Here is a 17,295-nt window from a genome sequence, read left to right on the forward strand (position 1 = left end):
GCCTCTGGAGCTCCACCCCCCCCCGGGAGTGTCTTATCTCCACCCTGCAGATTTACCGGAATCCAGCCATCGAGCGCAAAACAAACGCACCCCTCCCTGTAATCTAATAATATGAATGTAATCTGTAACGACTTCAGTTTGTTTTCAGGAAAACCACATTTTAAAAGCTGCGGCCTTTCATTTACAATCGTTTTCTTTCATTAATAGATTATTAACTATTGATCCAACAGATAAAAAAAAAAAAAACATGGTTTATTAACAAATATTTTTAGGATTAATGCTGAAAATCAAAGTTCTTCGGTAAACCACTTGAAGATATTCAACAGTCATGAATGGGAATCGTATTTATTTAAACTCAAATGTGTCACATTTTATGTAAAATATTCAACAATAGGCTCATAAATAAAAATCTAAATTCTCATGAAAATCGTAGAAGAGAAACTTAATTAATCCCAGAGAAATTCTTGAAATCTTCCGACTTTTTCAGGCCCTAAATAAGTAAAATAAACATTAAAATGTCATAAATTCAGACGAGAGACGAGCTCAGGAACCAGTCTGGAGTCTCTTCAGTCTTTTTTTTAATTCAGCGAAATACAAACCAACACTTCATTTGTACAGATACGAGAACTTGCGCGTCGGGGGAGGGGGGAGGGGAGGGGGGGTGATGTCTCGTTTGGCGCTACGCCGCGGCCTTCTGACTGCGCTCCACCGCCATCTTCTCCAGACGCTCCGTGTAGAAACCGTTAAAGTCCAACCTGAGGAGACAAGGGGGAGGTTTATCGTGACGCCTCGCGTGTATTTAAACTTCGATTTGGGTTTTAGTTTTGTGTGTTTTAAAGTCCCAGTGAAATGTAAAACACTACTTTGCAAAAAACGATAGTTGGGGTTCTACTTCTAAGGTTCCTCCGACTCTGCCCCACCACTGTTGTCGCATAACAAAGTTATTTGAATTTTGAATCTCCAGCCGAGGAAGTCGGGGGAATCCTTCTTTGTGGGCCATTGTGGGCGGAGCCTATGTGTGACATCACGAGTTGTGCAGATCTCGATCTGTTGTGTTTATATCGGATTGTTTCCCTCTTAAATATCCAAGTTTTAACAGTGTTTTGAAGTTATAGTCGGCGTTTTATGAGCCTTGATGAAAGATTGAGCCTGGAAGAGACCGAGAGAGGAGGAAAGGAGCACAGGCGGGAGCCGCTAGCTCGGGGCGGCTAGCGGGAGCCGCTAGCTCGCGCGGATAGGCTGAGGAGACGAGGATGAAGCGTCTTCTGCTTCCTCCAACATGTTCCAGACGGGGTCACCGATGGCAGAACCACCTTCTGTGTCTTCTTCATCAATCACTGGGTTTGAAATGACCATGATGATGAAATATGGTTAAATTCAGCCTCTTCGTGGTCAAAACTCTGATCCTCCATAATGTAAACACAACTTGGGCGTGTGCACAACTCGTGATGTCACTCTATTATTGTCAGAAGCTCCGCCCAGCAGAGGAAATAGCGCCGTTTATCGGCTATTTTCTCACAGATTACCGTGTTTTAACATTTTACCCTTCGGCCAGTTAGCATGAAAAATGTCCCTGAGAGTGTTTTGGAGGTTGAATTTTCATTTCACTGGGACTTTAAGTGTTTTCCGGGGGGGTCTGAGCGGCGCCTCGCCTGTAGATGATGCTGATCATGCTGTGCTCGCAGTCGTTGGTGCTGTAGATGCTCAGCTTGTCCAGCAGGTCGAGCAGCAGCGTGCTGAAGTTGCTGTCGAACTTGCCGATGGTCACCTCCAGGCCGGCGTCCGACTGGACGGCGCCGTCGGCCTCCGGCAGGAACTGGGAGGCGGGACGGACGAACAGAGGGCGGCGTGTTAGCGGGAGCACGTCCGGACTGAACTCCACGCCTCCGTTCGTCCGGGGCGGGGGCGGGGTAGAAATGTGTGTGTGTCGGTTACCTTGGTCTGCCGCTTCTTCTCCACGTCCTCGGCCGCGTCGCTCTGGGCCGGCGCTTCGTCCGCCGCCCCCTGCTGGGAGAGGCGCTCCAGCCTCATGCTCTGCGTGAACCGCTGAGGGAAGAAGAGATCAAAGAGTCGGTCGGAGCGTCACTTCACTGCTTGGCGCTTTGATGAGCCGGGTTCGATGACTCGGCACTTTCAGACCTGCATGCAGCTGGTGAACATGACGCAGACGGACATGAGCTTGGAGAAGATGCGCAGCAGCTCGGGGTTGGTCAGCATGCAGTCCTTCAGGCAGTTGTCCAGGAAGCTGGTGTGGTGGCAGAGCACGTCGTCGATGTTGGAGGCCTGGTGGGGGGGTGGGGGTGGGGGGGGCACAGTGTGGTCACAAGAGACAAAACCAGCGGCTAGCGTGATCACGTGATCAGTCATGGAATTATATATCAACAACAACAACAGACGGGATGAATGTAGTGATATAATAATCAGATGTCATAAGATTCAGATATTCCCAGGCAATATAGATAATTATATAAGTGTATGTACAATTCCATGGAGGATTAATGCTTAGGTACATTTAACCATCTTCAAAAGCATCAGATGTGTGACCTTTAAAAAAAGAATATATAGATATATATATATATATTCTTTCCAGTTTATCTCAAACTAATAAGTAATCAACAACAATTATTAACAATTAAAAACAATAACATTAAACATTATCAAACAGTTGAAGTTATATTGAAAAAAAAAAGAACAATAACTGCAGCCAAACATGTAATAACACATAGAAACAGGGTTGTATTAAAAAAAAACGCATTTTATTCCTTTATATTACAGAACTATTATATTTTATTAGGAATCTGTTAAATCCAGGATGTCGGTTTGAATTGTGGTGACAACCCCCCCCCCCCCCCCCCCCAAAATATAAACCCAGCGGCTAGCGTGATGACGTCGCTCTCACCGTCTTCAGGTTGTTCTCCATGACGTGCCAGGTCGGCTCCATCACCTCAAACATCATGTAGTACTGGATGTTCTGGACGAAGTTCAGCATGCGCTGCCGGAGGGCGAACGCTGCCGCGAACCTGCAGAGGGTGGGGGTGGGGGTGGGGGTGGGGTCGAGGGGGGAGGGGCGAAGACACAGCGTGAGCACGTTTTGCTTGGCGGGCAGGAAGTGAACACGCCCTCCTTTGACCTTTGCTCACCACTTGGCGGAGTGCAGGGAGTACTCCTTGAAGTCCTTGTTGCTGATCCACACGTTGCACAGCAGCCGCTCCACGTGTTTGCAGGAGAACATGTGTCTGAACAACATCTGGTACCGGGTCAGTGCCTTCCTGCAGAGGCGGCACGGGTTCACGTTAGGGAGGGGAGGGGGAGGGGGGACCCGATCCTCATCCGCCGACCCCGCCCACCTGTTGATGATGAGCGACAGTGGCCACTTGACGATGTAGTCGAAGGAGAAGGCCTCCAGGCCGCTGAGCGCCACGTCGGCCTGCTCGGCGTTGATGATGGACTTCTCCTGCTTGGTCTCGATGGCGAGGACGCGCAGCAGCTGGGTGATGACGTCGTGAGGCATCAGGTCGATCTGCGGGGGGGGGGGGGGGGTAACAGTGACCCGGAGTGCCGAACCGGGAAAGACCCCCTGCTGTTCCTCGAGGTTCTTACTGGAATCTAAACAAACTACTTCACTACTACCAAATACTTTCTACTTACCGTGACGCAGTTTATTCTTCTTTACGATTCATCGGCCTGTTATAACTTATGTCGAGATTTTTAAAACTCGTCTTAAAACCCATTTTTATTCTTTGGCTTTTACCTCAGTGAGACTCTGCTCTGGTTTTAGTGCCTTCGTTTTTTCTCTTTATTGTTTTAACTTTTTATGTTTTGTTTACTGTTTTACCATGTGATTGTTTTTATTGCTTAAACTTTTATTGTTTTAATGTTTTTATGTTGCCTCTTATATTTTTATTTGCATGTACAGCACTTTGTCTCAGCTACGGCTGCTTAAAGCGCTTTATAAATAAAGTTGAGTTGAGATCTATATATATATATATATACATTTGTGATAAATGAGTGTGTGCAGTAGATTTGTGTTATTGTTATTGCCTATTGTACAATTTTCTGTTTTTAATTGTTCAGTATCATGTCACAATTCAGGACAACAATAGAAATAAGTCTTATTTATGACTTTTCTACACGTCCTGAAAGTGATTAATATATATTTGTACGTTTTATTTTGTAGGAATCGCGTCGCTTTCACATCCCCGGTGAGTCAAATCTAAAACGACGCGGCGGCTCCACCCACCTTCAGGTCGTCTTTGAAGGGGTCGGTGTTGGCCGTGCTCATCCTCAGCGCCAGCTCCAGCAGCGCCTCCAGCCTCGGGGGGACGATGTCGTCCACCGGCTTCTTCAGCTCCTCCTCCGTCAGGTCCATGAAGTGGACGAAGAAGTCGCCTTTGTCCATCAGGAAGTAGTGCTTGATGGACCTGAAAGTGGACCGCGGACGGCGTTGACGCGCTCTGCAACCCACAAAACGACTCGAGACAAGTGCAGCGCTCCCGACCTTAGGCGTGACACCAGCTCCTTCTCCTCCATCAGGAAGTCCAGCAGGACCTTGCTGGCGTAGTAGTAGGCTTTCTCGATCTGCTCCACGTAGGCGCGCTCCTTCAGCGTGTACAGCACCTCCTTGGCGTCGGGGCAGGTCACGTCGCGGCCGCACTCCCGCACCACGTTCAGGTACTTTCCTGCACGGAGACACGAGTTTGGTGGTGAGCGGCAAAATAAAAGTCCAAAGGAGGAGTTTAAAAAAAAAAAGAAAAGAAAAGAAAAATACCTGTGCTTAAGATTTTGTCGGCCATCTTCTGCAGGAAGGAGGGAATGCGATGCTGCACGATGGTGTACCTCTGGTCCCAGTACTTGTCGTTGTAATCTTCCTGAATCTTCTCCTTCTGCAGCTCGTGCTCCTCCACCATGAACTCACTGCGGGAGGCGAAACGGCGTTAACGTGTGGCGGCGAAGCGGACGCGCGGCGTCCCGGGGAGCGGCCGCACCTGTAGGGGTCCCTGATGATGCCCCGGTAGATCCACTTCTCCAGGATCTCGAAGTACGGGACGCTGGCCGCCTTGGTGAGGTAGAGGCACAGCTCCTGGGCCTGGCTGTCGCCCGTGTAGTTGAAGGTGCGGTCGTGAAGGAAGCTCAGCGTGGAGCCGCCCATACAATCTCCTTTGTCCACCGAGGACGCTGCAGGCACATCAAAGATTAAAAAAAATTATAATAATACAGTTAATGCCTCTTAATAATAAATTAGATTTTAGATAAATAATTGTGAGGCCCAAAGTCTATTGCTGTGTTGTTGCTACACTGCCCTCTAGTGGTGAAAAAGAGGAACTTATGTTCTGCCTTCTTCCACTGCTTCATCACATTCAGAGCCTCCAGGATGGCAGCTGACGGAGAGGGAAGACTGGATGCACACTGGACAGGTCACCCCCCCCCCACACACACACACACACAGAATATTCGGTCTCCTACCGATGGAGGCCAGTATCTCCATGCTCCTCATGGTGGGCTGGATGTAGAACCAGAGCTTCTGCAGCGTCAGCAGGCCCTGCCGCTGGAGGTGCTCCAGCTGCGTGACCAGGATCAGATACTCCTTCATCAGGTTCCTCATGGCCGCCGTCAGGGCGTGGTTCACCTGGCCGTATTCGAAGGACGACTTCTCCTCGATGAACCTGGAGGACAAAGTCTCTGGTGGTTCTTCTTCTGAGGTTTTTCACGCGGTCACATCAAAATAGTTTCACCTCAAGACATCCAGTTCAACACGAGGTTAAGGTGAACGAGCAGCAGGAACGTGACTACGATGACGTCACCCCCCCCCACTTACCGCGTTATGGTGGAGTAATACGACGCGACGGGCAGTATTCTGTTAACCAGCTCCTTGATGGACATGTCCAGGGTGGAGTCCACGATGAAGGAGCGGTTCTGCCTCCCCAGCACCGGCTGGGCCGTGATGTCTCGCCCGTCGACGCCGACCAGGACGAAGAGCAGATCCTCCACCAGAGCCTGTTCCTGGGTGGGCAGCGGCAGCGTCCCTGCTCACAGGAGACACCGGTGAGTCGCCAGAACACCGCGGGGGGGGGGGGGGGGAAGGCACCCGGGAGTACGTCTCTCCTGCTTTTACCGACGGTGACGGCCGGATCCGCCGTGGCGGCAGCGGCGGGGCCGGTGATGAAGTCCCCGATGAGAGCCGGGCGGTCGTACACCCAGTTGGGAAACACGGGGTTGGGCTGGGTGGGGTTCTTCTTGTTGTGCTTGTCCCTCAGCAGCTTCCTCGTCACCTCGGCCGGCTGTGGGAACATTCCCAGACGCACGAGTGGTAAACGTAACGTCGGCTCTCAGACAGTCGTGGTTCCACCGCACAACGCCTCCAACAGTCCAAACACATGCATGTCAAACACCGTCAGGCGTCGCTCACGATCCAGAACGTCTCCCTGCCGTCGTTTGGGTTTTTTTTTCAACCATTTTGACTCACCAGAGGAGCGTTGGAGCTCGCCGTGACGTTTCCCAGCTTCTTTCGCAGCTCGTCCAGCTCCTGCATGGACATTTTGGCGCTGGACTGAGACGCAGTGAAGCTGGTGGTGGTGGCGGTGTTGGCCGACGCCTCCGATCTCTCTTTGGCGTTCTGCTGGAGGAACTGGAGCGTCTGCAGAAGAACAGAGCTTCAAGCTTCTTTAGTGTGAAATCAAATACGTACTGATGATGCGAGAATTACATGACGGGAACGACGCTTTACCTCTTTGTCCTCACAGAGTTTGGACAGCAGATACACCAAAGGGTCAAGGTTTCGAACATTTTTGGATTTCAGCTCTTCGTACTTTCTCAAGAAGTCCTCGGGCGTTTTGGAGAACTCTACAAGTTTGACCTGAGAATTACAGCAACATGAGACAACACACATGTCCGTTAAAGCCACAGTGCTCATTGTATTGGTCTCTGGGGACACTTGGACATCTTTACTATCTTCTTATAATTGCAGAGGCGTTCCACCCACCTTGGCGCTGTGGGCGGACACGGTGGTCGTCACGTAGGGCGTCCGGTGCTTCTGCAGCAGGTCTATGTATCCCTCCGCCCCGTCGCCGCCTCTCACGTGCAGCAGGCTGAGCAGCTCGTTCACGTCGTGGTGGATCCTGAACTCGCTCATGGCTTCAGGAGACGTTTAGCACCCGTGAGACAAACACCTCAGCTCAACACCAAGGCCAACACTTCACACTAAATACAACCGGCATGTATTTTTAACCCGTTTACAACCACAGCGATGCGATCTATTACAGGTGGCTTGTTGTTGTTACGTCGTCATTTTAGAACGGCTACTCAATGCTAGCCGGCTAACGAGCCTGTGGTATAGGGATGCTAACAGCAGCGACTCGCCTCAGAGGAAACGTACAGTAATTACACACGTATTACAGCGTGGCTCGGCAATGTCAGATGTGTAATTAAGAGTCTAAAATTCATAAATGAATACCTGTTGTTGTGGCTGACAGAGCGAAGGAGCTGCAGCAAAACAACGCGCCCCCCACCAGTCAAATTCTTCTTCTACGGTCCGAGAAAGAGCAGCGACCGCCTCACAGCGCCACGCAGGCCAGATAAGGCAGTGCAGCCAGTATTATACAACACAAGCCAAGGACCTGCACACAGCGCCCCCGATGGTCAAATATGGCACTGTAGCCTGCATTACACCCCTCATGTAATTATATATCAACAACAACAACAACAGACGCGATGAATGTAGTGATATAATATTCAGATGTCATAAGATTCAGATATTCCCAGGCAACATAGATAATTAAAAAGCTTATGTACATTTCCATAGATAATTAATGTGTATGTACATTTAACCAGCTTCAAAAGCGTGCATCAGATGTGTGACCTTTAAATAAAAAAAAATAATGTATTCTTTCCAGTTTATCTCAAACTAGTAGCTACTCAACAACAATTATTAACAATTAAAAACAATAACATTAAACATTATCAAACAGTTATCGCATTGAAGTTATATTGAAAAAAATGCTCTGAATGAACAATAACTGCAGCCAAACATGTAATAACGCATAGAAACAGGGTTGTATTTCTTAGAAATATGATTCATTATAAGTTTTTGCAACAAAAAAAAAAAAAAGCGTTTTGTTACTTTATATTACAAAACTATTATTGTTATTAGGACTCTGTTAAATCCAGGATGTCGGTTTGAATTGTGGTCACATTAAAGGGTGACTCCAGGATTTTTTGCGGGGCGATGGAAGCGGGTCGCGGGCCGCAGGTTGCTCCTCTCCGGCTCCTCGGCGCGCGACGCGCCGGAAGTAAACAGTAAACACGTCACAACCCGGAAGCTCTGCGTTTCTTCTCATTTTCCGAACGGAGAATGAACAAATCAACCGGGGGAACGAACAACCGATTAACCGCGGGGCGACACACACCGCGCGGCCTCCGGTAGCCTTTTTACGCGCGGGGGAATCTGCGGCTCTGCGGGTGGAGGAGGTTCGAGTCCGGGCAAGCGACGCCCCGATGACCAGCGGCCGCCGCGGCTGAGAGTGTTTACAGGCCGGCCCGGAGCCGAGCGCTTTCCCCCCGCAGTGAGCAGCGAGCCGCGGCCCGGAGCTCGGAGCCCCTTTCTCCCCCTCTCTCTCTCTCCCCCCACCAGTCCGCACGCCGAGAGGAGGGAACATGGCCGAACTGCACGTCGTGGAGCCCAGCGGGGCCGCGACCGTGGAGCAGCCGGCCGAGCACCGCGAGGTCCGCGGGACGGTGCGCCTGGCGTCGCCCACCCTGCTGGTCCCTCCGCGGGGCAGCCAGCTCAGCCCGGCCGGGGGAGGCGGCGGCTGTAGCGGTGGAGGAGGAGGCGGCAGGTCGGTGTTCGGCTTCCCGGGAAAGAGCAACCCCAGCTCCCCGTCCGAATCGGGCGACAAGCCGGGCCCCCGCTGGGTCCGGCTGAACGTCGGGGGGACCTACTTCATGACCACCAAGCAGACCCTCTGCCGGGACCCCAAGTCGTTCCTGTTCCGGCTGTGCCAGGAAGACCCGGACCTGGACTCCGACAAGGTGGGAGAATTCACTCTCAATAAAACACGGTAAAAAAAAAAAAAATCAACTTCACTGTGAAACACCTGGTGCAGAACTGCTGGACCAGCAGGAGAACAAATTCTGGAGTTTTGTGGGATTATAGGAGGATAAATGTCTGTTTCAATCTGTAGTTCGGTGGCCTGGAAGTGCAAAACACTACAAATTTCAGAAAACACTTCCAAATGCCCCTAAAAACAACAACAAACAAACAAAAAAAACACTCTCCAATACAGAAAATGCTTCCTTTAATGCAGTCTGGCCTAAACACCTGGTAAATTGTAGTAATTTCAAAGAAAACATTGATTTATTGAACGACGATATCTGCATGCATTGGGTTCGGGGTTGTATTACTATTATACAATATAATTATTTTTTTTTTTTAAACACTCCCTAATAGGGAAAACCTTTAATGCAGTCTGGCCTAAACACCTGGTAAATTGTAGTAATTGCAAAGAAAACATTGATTTATTGAACAACAATATTTGCATGTATTGGGTTCGGTGTTGTATTACTATTATACAATATTTTAATTAAAAAAACAAAACATTTAAAGGAACAAATGGTCGTTATGGAGCTCAGTGTGACGCAAACGACGGTAAAATGTTGCATAAAGACGATGAAATCAATAGAATACGACTCAAAATGATAAAGAGCTGCGAGGAAATGAGCAGTAAGAGATGCAAAATAACAGAACGAGACGTTAAAACACTATTGATCCCTGTGGAGTCTGATCAGAACAGATCAATATTTTGCGGGACGAGACATTTAAACTGCACATTTTCTGGACAGATCTATATGTATATTGTATGTTATTTCTCGTTCAGCCATTCGCTCACACCGATAGTGGCGTTTGGATGTTGGACCCGCTCGCCGTATTGACGATTGATCAACTTGCTCCCTGACAGGACGAGACCGGCGCCTACCTGATCGACAGGGACCCCACGTACTTCGGCCCCATCCTCAACTACCTTCGACACGGGAAACTCATCATGGACAAGAATCTGGCTGAAGAAGGTAAAAAACAAACAAACAAAAAAAAAAAATCAGCTGCTCTGCTCCCGTCGGTCCAGCCGGCCAATCACGGAGCGGCTGAGAGCAGACAGGAAGTCCAAACGACGTGTTTTGTTTCTCGAACAGGGAAAATGGTTTTGTTTCAAACTAACTCGCATTAAAATGTATAAAATAGAATTTCGGCGGCGAGAAGCCGAGACGCTGAGCTTCGTCTTTGTTCTCAGGCGTCCTGGAGGAAGCCGAGTTTTACAACATCGCCTCGCTGGTGCGTCTGGTGAAGGAGAGGATACGGGACAACGAGAACCGGACGTCTCAGGTAGGGACGACGAGACGGGGGAGGGGGGGGGGGGTAAGGTCTGGATCGTTTCAGTGACGCCGTGTGTGTGTGTGTGTGTGTGTGTGTGTGTGTGTGTGTGTGTGTGTGTGTGTGTGTGTGTGTGTGTGTGTGTGTGTGTGTGTGTGTGTGTGTGTGTGTGTGTGTGTGTGTGTGTGTGTGTGTGTGTGTGTGTGTGTGTGTGTGTGTGTGTGTGTGTGTGTGTGTGTGTGTGTGTGTGTGTCCAGGGCCCGGTGAAGCACGTGTACCGAGTCCTCCAGTGCCAGGAGGAGGAGCTCACTCAGATGGTCTCCACCATGTCGGACGGCTGGAAGTTTGAGCAGGTGCAGAGAATTTAAAGAGTTTTGTTTGTTTGTTTGTTTGTTTGTTTTTTTTTATGTTTTCATTTATGCTCCATTGAAACGATGTCAATCTGCGGAGGAACAAACTGCTCTCGGTTCTGATTCTGTTTGAGAAACGTCGTCTGAAAAAACAAACGTCCGGAGTTCATGAAAGTACGACGAGCAGGTTTCTGAAAATATCTAGTAGTTACAGTAACTAGTTACATCAGTTAGAGGAGGAAGATGCTCTATAATCTGGTGTTAGAGGAGGAAGATGCTCTATAATCTGGATGTTCGAGGAGGCAGATGCTCTATAATCTGGATGTACGAGGAGGAAGATGCTCTATAATCTGACATTCGAGGAGGACGATGCTCCATGATCTGATGTTAGAGGAGGAAGATGCTCTATAATCTGGATGTTAGAGGAGGAAAATGCTCTATAATCTGGATTATGATGGACATATTGAAAAACTGCTCTCGCATTTGAGAAACTCTCAGAACAATTTCTAAAACTTCCTCACACGTCCTTCGTTCTTCAACTCCCCGACTGAAACCGTAGAAACATCAAACTTCCTCAAACTCCTTGTTATTCTTTATTCTTGACGCGGTTTAGAACTCCGGAAGCTTCCATCTCTGTGTCAAACACACGTTGTTCCTCAGTCACAAACTCGCCACCTGATTCCCCGTCTGTATTTTTTCCCTCCGTCTTCAGCTCATCAGCATCGGCTCGTCCTACAACTACGGCAACGAGGACCAGGCGGAGTTCCTCTGCGTCGTGTCGCGGGAACTCAACAACTCCACCAACGGCATCGTCATCGAGCCCACGGAGAAGGCCAAGGTGAGTGGAGCCGGTCGGTCCCCCGCCAAAATAAACCGTCCGTCTGTCTGTGAGAGACGTCTGGGAAAGGCCTCGGTGCCGGCGGGGATCGCTGGTAATTTGACACCAGCCTCGCCCGCCCGATCAGACGAGGCCCGGTTGCAGACGGTTCTCCTCTCTGTCCTCGCAGATCCTGCAGGAGCGAGGCTCTCGGATGTGAGCAGGCCGCCGCCGCCGCAACTTTATCGACAACGACGACGACGACGTGGACTTTCTCTCCAGTTTTTATCAACATGCTCATCATCTTCATCCTCTTCCTCTTCCTCCTCCTGGTGCGCCTCCCCTCAGTCTACGGAGGAGGAGGAGGAGGAGGAGGGGAGGAGAGGAGGTCCTCCTGCTAACTCTTCTTCTACTAAAAAAAAAAAAAAAAAGGCGACAAGTGAGTGTTTTCTGTCGCAGCTTCTCATTGGTCGAAGCAGCAGCAGTGAGGAAGGTCGTCGGCATCATCATCATCATCATTTTGATCTCTGTCGCTTTTATCAGACAAGATCCTCGCTCGTTTTCACACACACACACACACACACACACACACACACACACACACAGTTCAGCAGAGATCTCCTCAGGACTCGCAAAGGACAAAAAGGAATGAAAACGAGCCTTCCTCCTCTCCACCCCCCCCCCCCCCCCCCAAAAAAAAGGAGGAACATCAGTGGAGGACCGGTGGATCTGAGCCGGCCCGGTTCGGCCCGGTTCAACCCGTCTCCCCAAAACCACCCGATCTGAGGAAAAACACGTGACTGAAAAAGGCAAAAAAAAAAGAGAGAGAGAGAGAGAGACTCGTGTAAAACTCGTCAAGGCATGTGAGGAATCTATATGAATCTATAGGCGACATGATGAAACTATATGAAAAATGGAATGCAAATGGTGTAATTATTGATTTCTGTACCATAGTAGTCCTATATTTCCGTACTGTGGTGGGCGTGGTCTATTTAAAGACGATATCAGCCCCGCCCCTCGGGGGAGGGGGCCTCTCGGCTTCCTGTCCTCCAAGCGGATGTCATCCCTTCTGCAGCTGCACGTTTTCTGTGGTGTTTCTCCAGGAAAAGAAAGAAGAAGAAAAAAAACACGTTTTCTCTAGAATATCCTTCTTTGATCTGTTGCATATCTTTACGTCGTAAAACGGAAAAACTGTCATGGCCGCCAGGATGGCGCCGCACGGCGAGTGCCAGCAACGCCCCCCCCCCCCCCGAACGGCCCGTTGTTCTCGTTCTGGCGTCGTTCTCCTCGCCGAGCCAAGTCGAAACGGTCTGCGGCACCTGTAGCACCCCTCCCCCCCCATCCCTCCCCTCCCCCACCCCTTTCAACTTTCTGAGCTTCAGGGCGAAGCGTCTCTTTCTCGATGTGACATTTTATTTCAAAGCCTCTTTTGTTGTCGTCCCCTCCCCCTCCCACTCCCCCTCCTCCACTCGGTCCTGAACTCGTTTTTACCTGCTCGTCCTGCGGCCGCGACCCAAAGCTGTCGTCGTTTCCGTCCTAGCTTGACCGCGCTCACGGACAACGCGCAAGCTACCAGACGCGTCGAGGAAAAAAAAACGATATCGCGAGATGCCTCGTCTCAAAATCCAGGTTTTTCCCCCGGGGGAGCTAGCTCACGGCGCCGGCTATAGCTAGCTACTGAACGCCACTTACTGGTCCCCCCCCCCCCCCACTTCCCCCCATTTGTACAAAGCAATGAACAAAAACAAGTTTAAAACGATTCCGGGCTTCAGACTCTGCTGTGATTCTCTGTTTGGTTTCTTCTCGCGTGGTTTCGTCCCCCGACCCCGCCGAGACGCTCGCCATCGCCGCCGCCGTCGTCTTAACAGAAGCGCCACGGGTGTCGTTTTCCCCTTTGTGTCCAGTGTCGTGCCTTTGATCTGTGTTGTGCACAGTTGTTGTCCGTCCCCCTTCTTTTATCTACTCCTAAAAACAAAAACAAAAACACAACCCGAGGCCCCTCTCCGCCTCCCGGCCAAACTGAAATCGCCCCTGAGATTTTTCTCTTTTGCATTTCACCGACTGAAAAAGCTGCTTTCTTTGCGTCGTTTGCTTCGCGGCTACAGACTCGTCCCGAGGCCTCGGCGCCCGAGACGTCCCCTCCTCCGTCCCCCTCCTCCGCTTGTATCTTAGTAAAAACTCCAGCAGTGCTCTTCTTATCGGAAACCATCCCCACGTCAAACTGGCTCCTCTCCTTGATTTGCATGCTGAAGCCACTTATATTAATGTAATGATCACGTTTTTGTTTTGTTTTTTAAAGATGTTTAATATCAACATTTCAGGCACTTGATGTTCCGGGTACTTTTGTAAACCCGGTTGGATTTTCACCTCCGTCCTGTCGTTCAATGGTTCCCAACCTGGCGGTATATATATATATATATATATCAATTTAATATAATTTATATTTTAATATATCGAACCAAACAATGTCTGAGCAAAGATCCGGTTTTTTGTCACTCGTTGCAGTTCATGCTAACGTCGGACAACTTGCACCTGATTTACAATGAACAAGTTCCCTCCGAGCCGATGAGCTAAATTCAGCGCTGCGTGGTGCTAGCATGCTATTATTAGCATTTGGTTCAGTGAGTGAAATCTGTCGTCAAAGTAGGAAATGTAGACGTGAGGACAGAGGTAACGTTTAATTAAAGGCCTCTCGCAACTGTTAAGTGTTTAAATGACCATGTTAGCATCTTTAGCATTTGTGTTACTTTGCGCTAAATGCTAACTTCAGCGTTTTCCTTTTCTAACGACTCTCTGTCGCTATATTAGCCATTTAAATGTAGTAATTTGTGTTTGGTGACGAGACGCTAATGTGCTCCATTAAAAGAAGATAATTTATTCATATATTTTTCAACTTGTGCGTGTTAGCGGTTGCGGCTAACTGCTAGCATGCAGTGACGATTCACAAGTTCGAAGTTTGAACATTATTAAAACTAATTCCAGCGTTACTTCGACTAAAAAAAAAAGAGACATTGGCACTAAACGAGGGGCGGGGTTACGTTAACGTTAATGCTGCGATCGAACGTTAACTTCAAAGATCAGAAGGAAGTTGGGAACCACTGAAAGAGGCGCCGCTGAATCCGAACGATCTCCGCCTTTGACCCGAGCCACATCTTTTGAAAGCCAAACTATGTATTTGAACTTTTTTTTTTTTTTTACCACGAGTTCCTACGTTTACCTCCACTAGTTAGTCGAAAATGAACAATGTGCAATTTTAACAAAACTGCAAAAACTATATACGTATATCTTATATCTGTTGTTTGGGCACGTGGTAATACGAGAGCATGCGTTGTTCTAGAGATTCTGATGTCGTGTTCCGGATTGTCTCTGACCTCCGTGTTAGTGCAAAGTGTATGTGATGCATGGTGGGGGTGGGGTTGGGGGAGGGGGGGGCGGCATGGTTCGTAGGTTCGTAGATTTCTTGTGGAACAGTCGGTCGACAGACGAACATATTCTCTACTCACGTGTTCCTTTGTGTATTTTCAACAGTTTAACTTCAACAGGAAGTAACAGCCCAATTGCAGACCCCCCCCCCCCACCCCCACCTCCACCTCCACCCGATCAGGGTTCGTATCACCCGCGCTAAAGAAAGGCGGTTATTTTTGAAACCCACGGATCATTCTGCCAGTTAGTCTGTAAAACACCTGCATGCGTTTGTGGACACGAGCTCATTTAGACGTATTGAAACCGTCACTTATTAACTTACTTTTGTGTTCATTTATCAACAGTATTTATGTCAAATGTGAATATCGTCAATGGAGACTGTGGAGAAACGTTTGGAAGCCCACCCAAAAGAAAAAAAGAATGTTTTGTCTAATTGTTTCACTTTTATTTATTTTGTATTTTTTGAATTTTGTCTACCGATGTTGTTTCTTTAACATGTGACGATTTTAACAAAACCCAGTCTGGTTTTTAAATCATAAAATGTGTTTGTGTTTTACGACTCGACTCTCTGACTGTTGATTGTGTCGTCGTGGATTATATCGAGAGGTTTCACGTCAAACTACAAACTGCCACCAGTGGAGGATCTCACCCCACAAACCTAATGAAAAGACATTGACTATAGTTTTTTTTCCATTATATTTAGAAAGGATCACAATGTTTTGGTGGGACGTCACACAGTTTGGAGACGAGAGCTGATCGTCTATTCACATTTCTCCCTTTTTACATTTCCAAATAAGACAAGACTTGCAGCAGAGAAATAAAGTTTTTAATGTTTTTTTTAATGAATTTTATCAGTGGAATGATATAACTAGTGAAACAGTTTAACATTTTAGAGGGAGATCAGAAACACGGCTCCAAAAGTCAATTCAAAAACACAAAATGATCAAATAAACCACTACAACAACGGCACATATCTCAATATTTAGCGCAGTGTTTTGTGTTTACACAACTTTAGGATCGTTAATTCAGAAGAAAAGACCAACTCAGATCACTTCCTGTTTAAACGGATAAATAAACATTTGATCGTTTCCACAGTGAAGCCCAGCTGTTAATTCAAATGGAATTAAAACAATCATTTATAGATTATTATGACCACACAGCCCGGGTCGAAGGGTCAGTGTGAAGAAACCGCAGTGGCTCACTACCGCCACCTGTGGCGTCACTTCGATATGACACTGCAGCTTTAAATTATTAATGAGCATATTTAGTTATTATGGAAATAATCCAGGGAATAATCTATAATCTGCATCTATGGGACAAATGATAGCGTGGAAATCTCTCATGTGAGAAGCAGTGTGATAACTGTAGTTCAGTTTTAATTATTTGATTAAATGTAGTGCATATAGTGTTCTCTCTCTCTCTCTCTCTCTCTCTCTGTCTCTCTGTCTCTCTGCCCAGGCTCAGTAAACAGTCGGCCCCTCCCGGATCTCCGGACTCCGTGTACCCGGCTGTGGGGCCTGCGCAGCCCGCATCCCTCCCTCCAGGCCCCGCCCACCCCCCACTCCCCCACTCCCCCACCGGGAGACCCGTCAGTCCCGCACGGCCGCCGGATCCCGCACATCGAGGGAGACCGCAGCCGGAGGCACCGCAAGGCGAGTCCGTCTCTTACTCTCTCTCTCTCTGTGTGTGTGTGTGTGTGTGTGTGTGTGTGTGTGTGTGTGTGTGTGTGTGTGTGTGTGTGTGTGTGTGTGTGTGTGTGTGTGTGTGTGTGTGTGTCGGGGGGGAAGATGGTTGAATCTGATCATCCGCCGATCACTCACATGCTCACGATCGATCCTGATCGATAACGACGTACGTCGTGACGTCACCCACGTGACGCCGTCACGTGGGTGACGCCCCTCCTGCACATTTTAATGCAATATTCAAAACTCACCACGTCCGCAGTGATCGGCCGGAGATCGCCTCCAGTCACGTGACCGTGACCGTGAGCGGTGCAGTGGTTTACCCTGTCGGTCCTCAGCAGGTCTCCGGTTCGAGCCCCGGTCTGGGGAGGTTTATGGTTTTCTCTGCACTTCCATTAACCTGAACTGACTAATTGTTTACACCATGAACTGCAACACACACACACACACACACACACACACACACACACACACACACACACACACACGTGGAAGACGCAGATAACACACACTGCCCTCTTAGCAGAGTTTCATTCGCCAATATGGGACATGGCAGTTGTCACAACAATAACTCAAACTTTAGTCCTTAACTAACCCAGACTAGTTGTAATAACTAAGTCAGACTAGTTTTTAATAACTAATTCAGAATATTTGCTATAACGA

General features: G+C 48.6%; 2 protein-coding genes across 2 annotated transcripts; one reads left to right on the forward strand and one right to left on the reverse strand.

The window, feature by feature from the left end:
• Positions 1–581: 581 nt before the first annotated feature.
• Positions 582–7,526, reverse strand: tubgcp2 (tubulin gamma complex component 2). The gene is made up of 18 exons (XM_080517388.1): positions 7,451–7,526; positions 6,980–7,131; positions 6,725–6,853; positions 6,464–6,634; positions 6,113–6,278; positions 5,816–6,023; positions 5,464–5,663; positions 4,986–5,175; positions 4,769–4,914; positions 4,499–4,679; positions 4,241–4,421; positions 3,348–3,520; positions 3,141–3,269; positions 2,900–3,020; positions 2,140–2,283; positions 1,936–2,046; positions 1,653–1,816; positions 582–755 (listed from the first exon to the last, which is right to left on the reverse strand). The coding sequence occupies exons 2-18, from the start codon at positions 7,127–7,129 to the stop codon at positions 680–682; spliced, it is 2,640 nt and encodes an 879-aa protein (XP_080373514.1). The 5' UTR covers positions 7,130–7,131; positions 7,451–7,526; the 3' UTR covers positions 582–679.
• A 790-nt stretch (positions 7,527–8,316) lies between these two features.
• Positions 8,317–15,495, forward strand: kctd2 (potassium channel tetramerization domain containing 2). Its single transcript, XM_080517592.1, has 6 exons — positions 8,317–9,024; positions 9,951–10,059; positions 10,281–10,372; positions 10,618–10,713; positions 11,423–11,548; positions 11,718–15,495. Exons 1-6 carry the CDS (start codon positions 8,650–8,652, stop codon positions 11,745–11,747), a joined length of 828 nt encoding a protein of 275 aa, XP_080373718.1. The 5' UTR covers positions 8,317–8,649; the 3' UTR covers positions 11,748–15,495.
• Positions 15,496–17,295: the final 1,800 nt, after the last annotated feature.

This window comes from Blennius ocellaris (genome assembly GCF_963422515.1).
Source record: "Blennius ocellaris genome assembly, chromosome: 21".
Classification (NCBI taxonomy): domain Eukaryota; kingdom Metazoa; phylum Chordata; class Actinopteri; order Blenniiformes; family Blenniidae; genus Blennius; species Blennius ocellaris.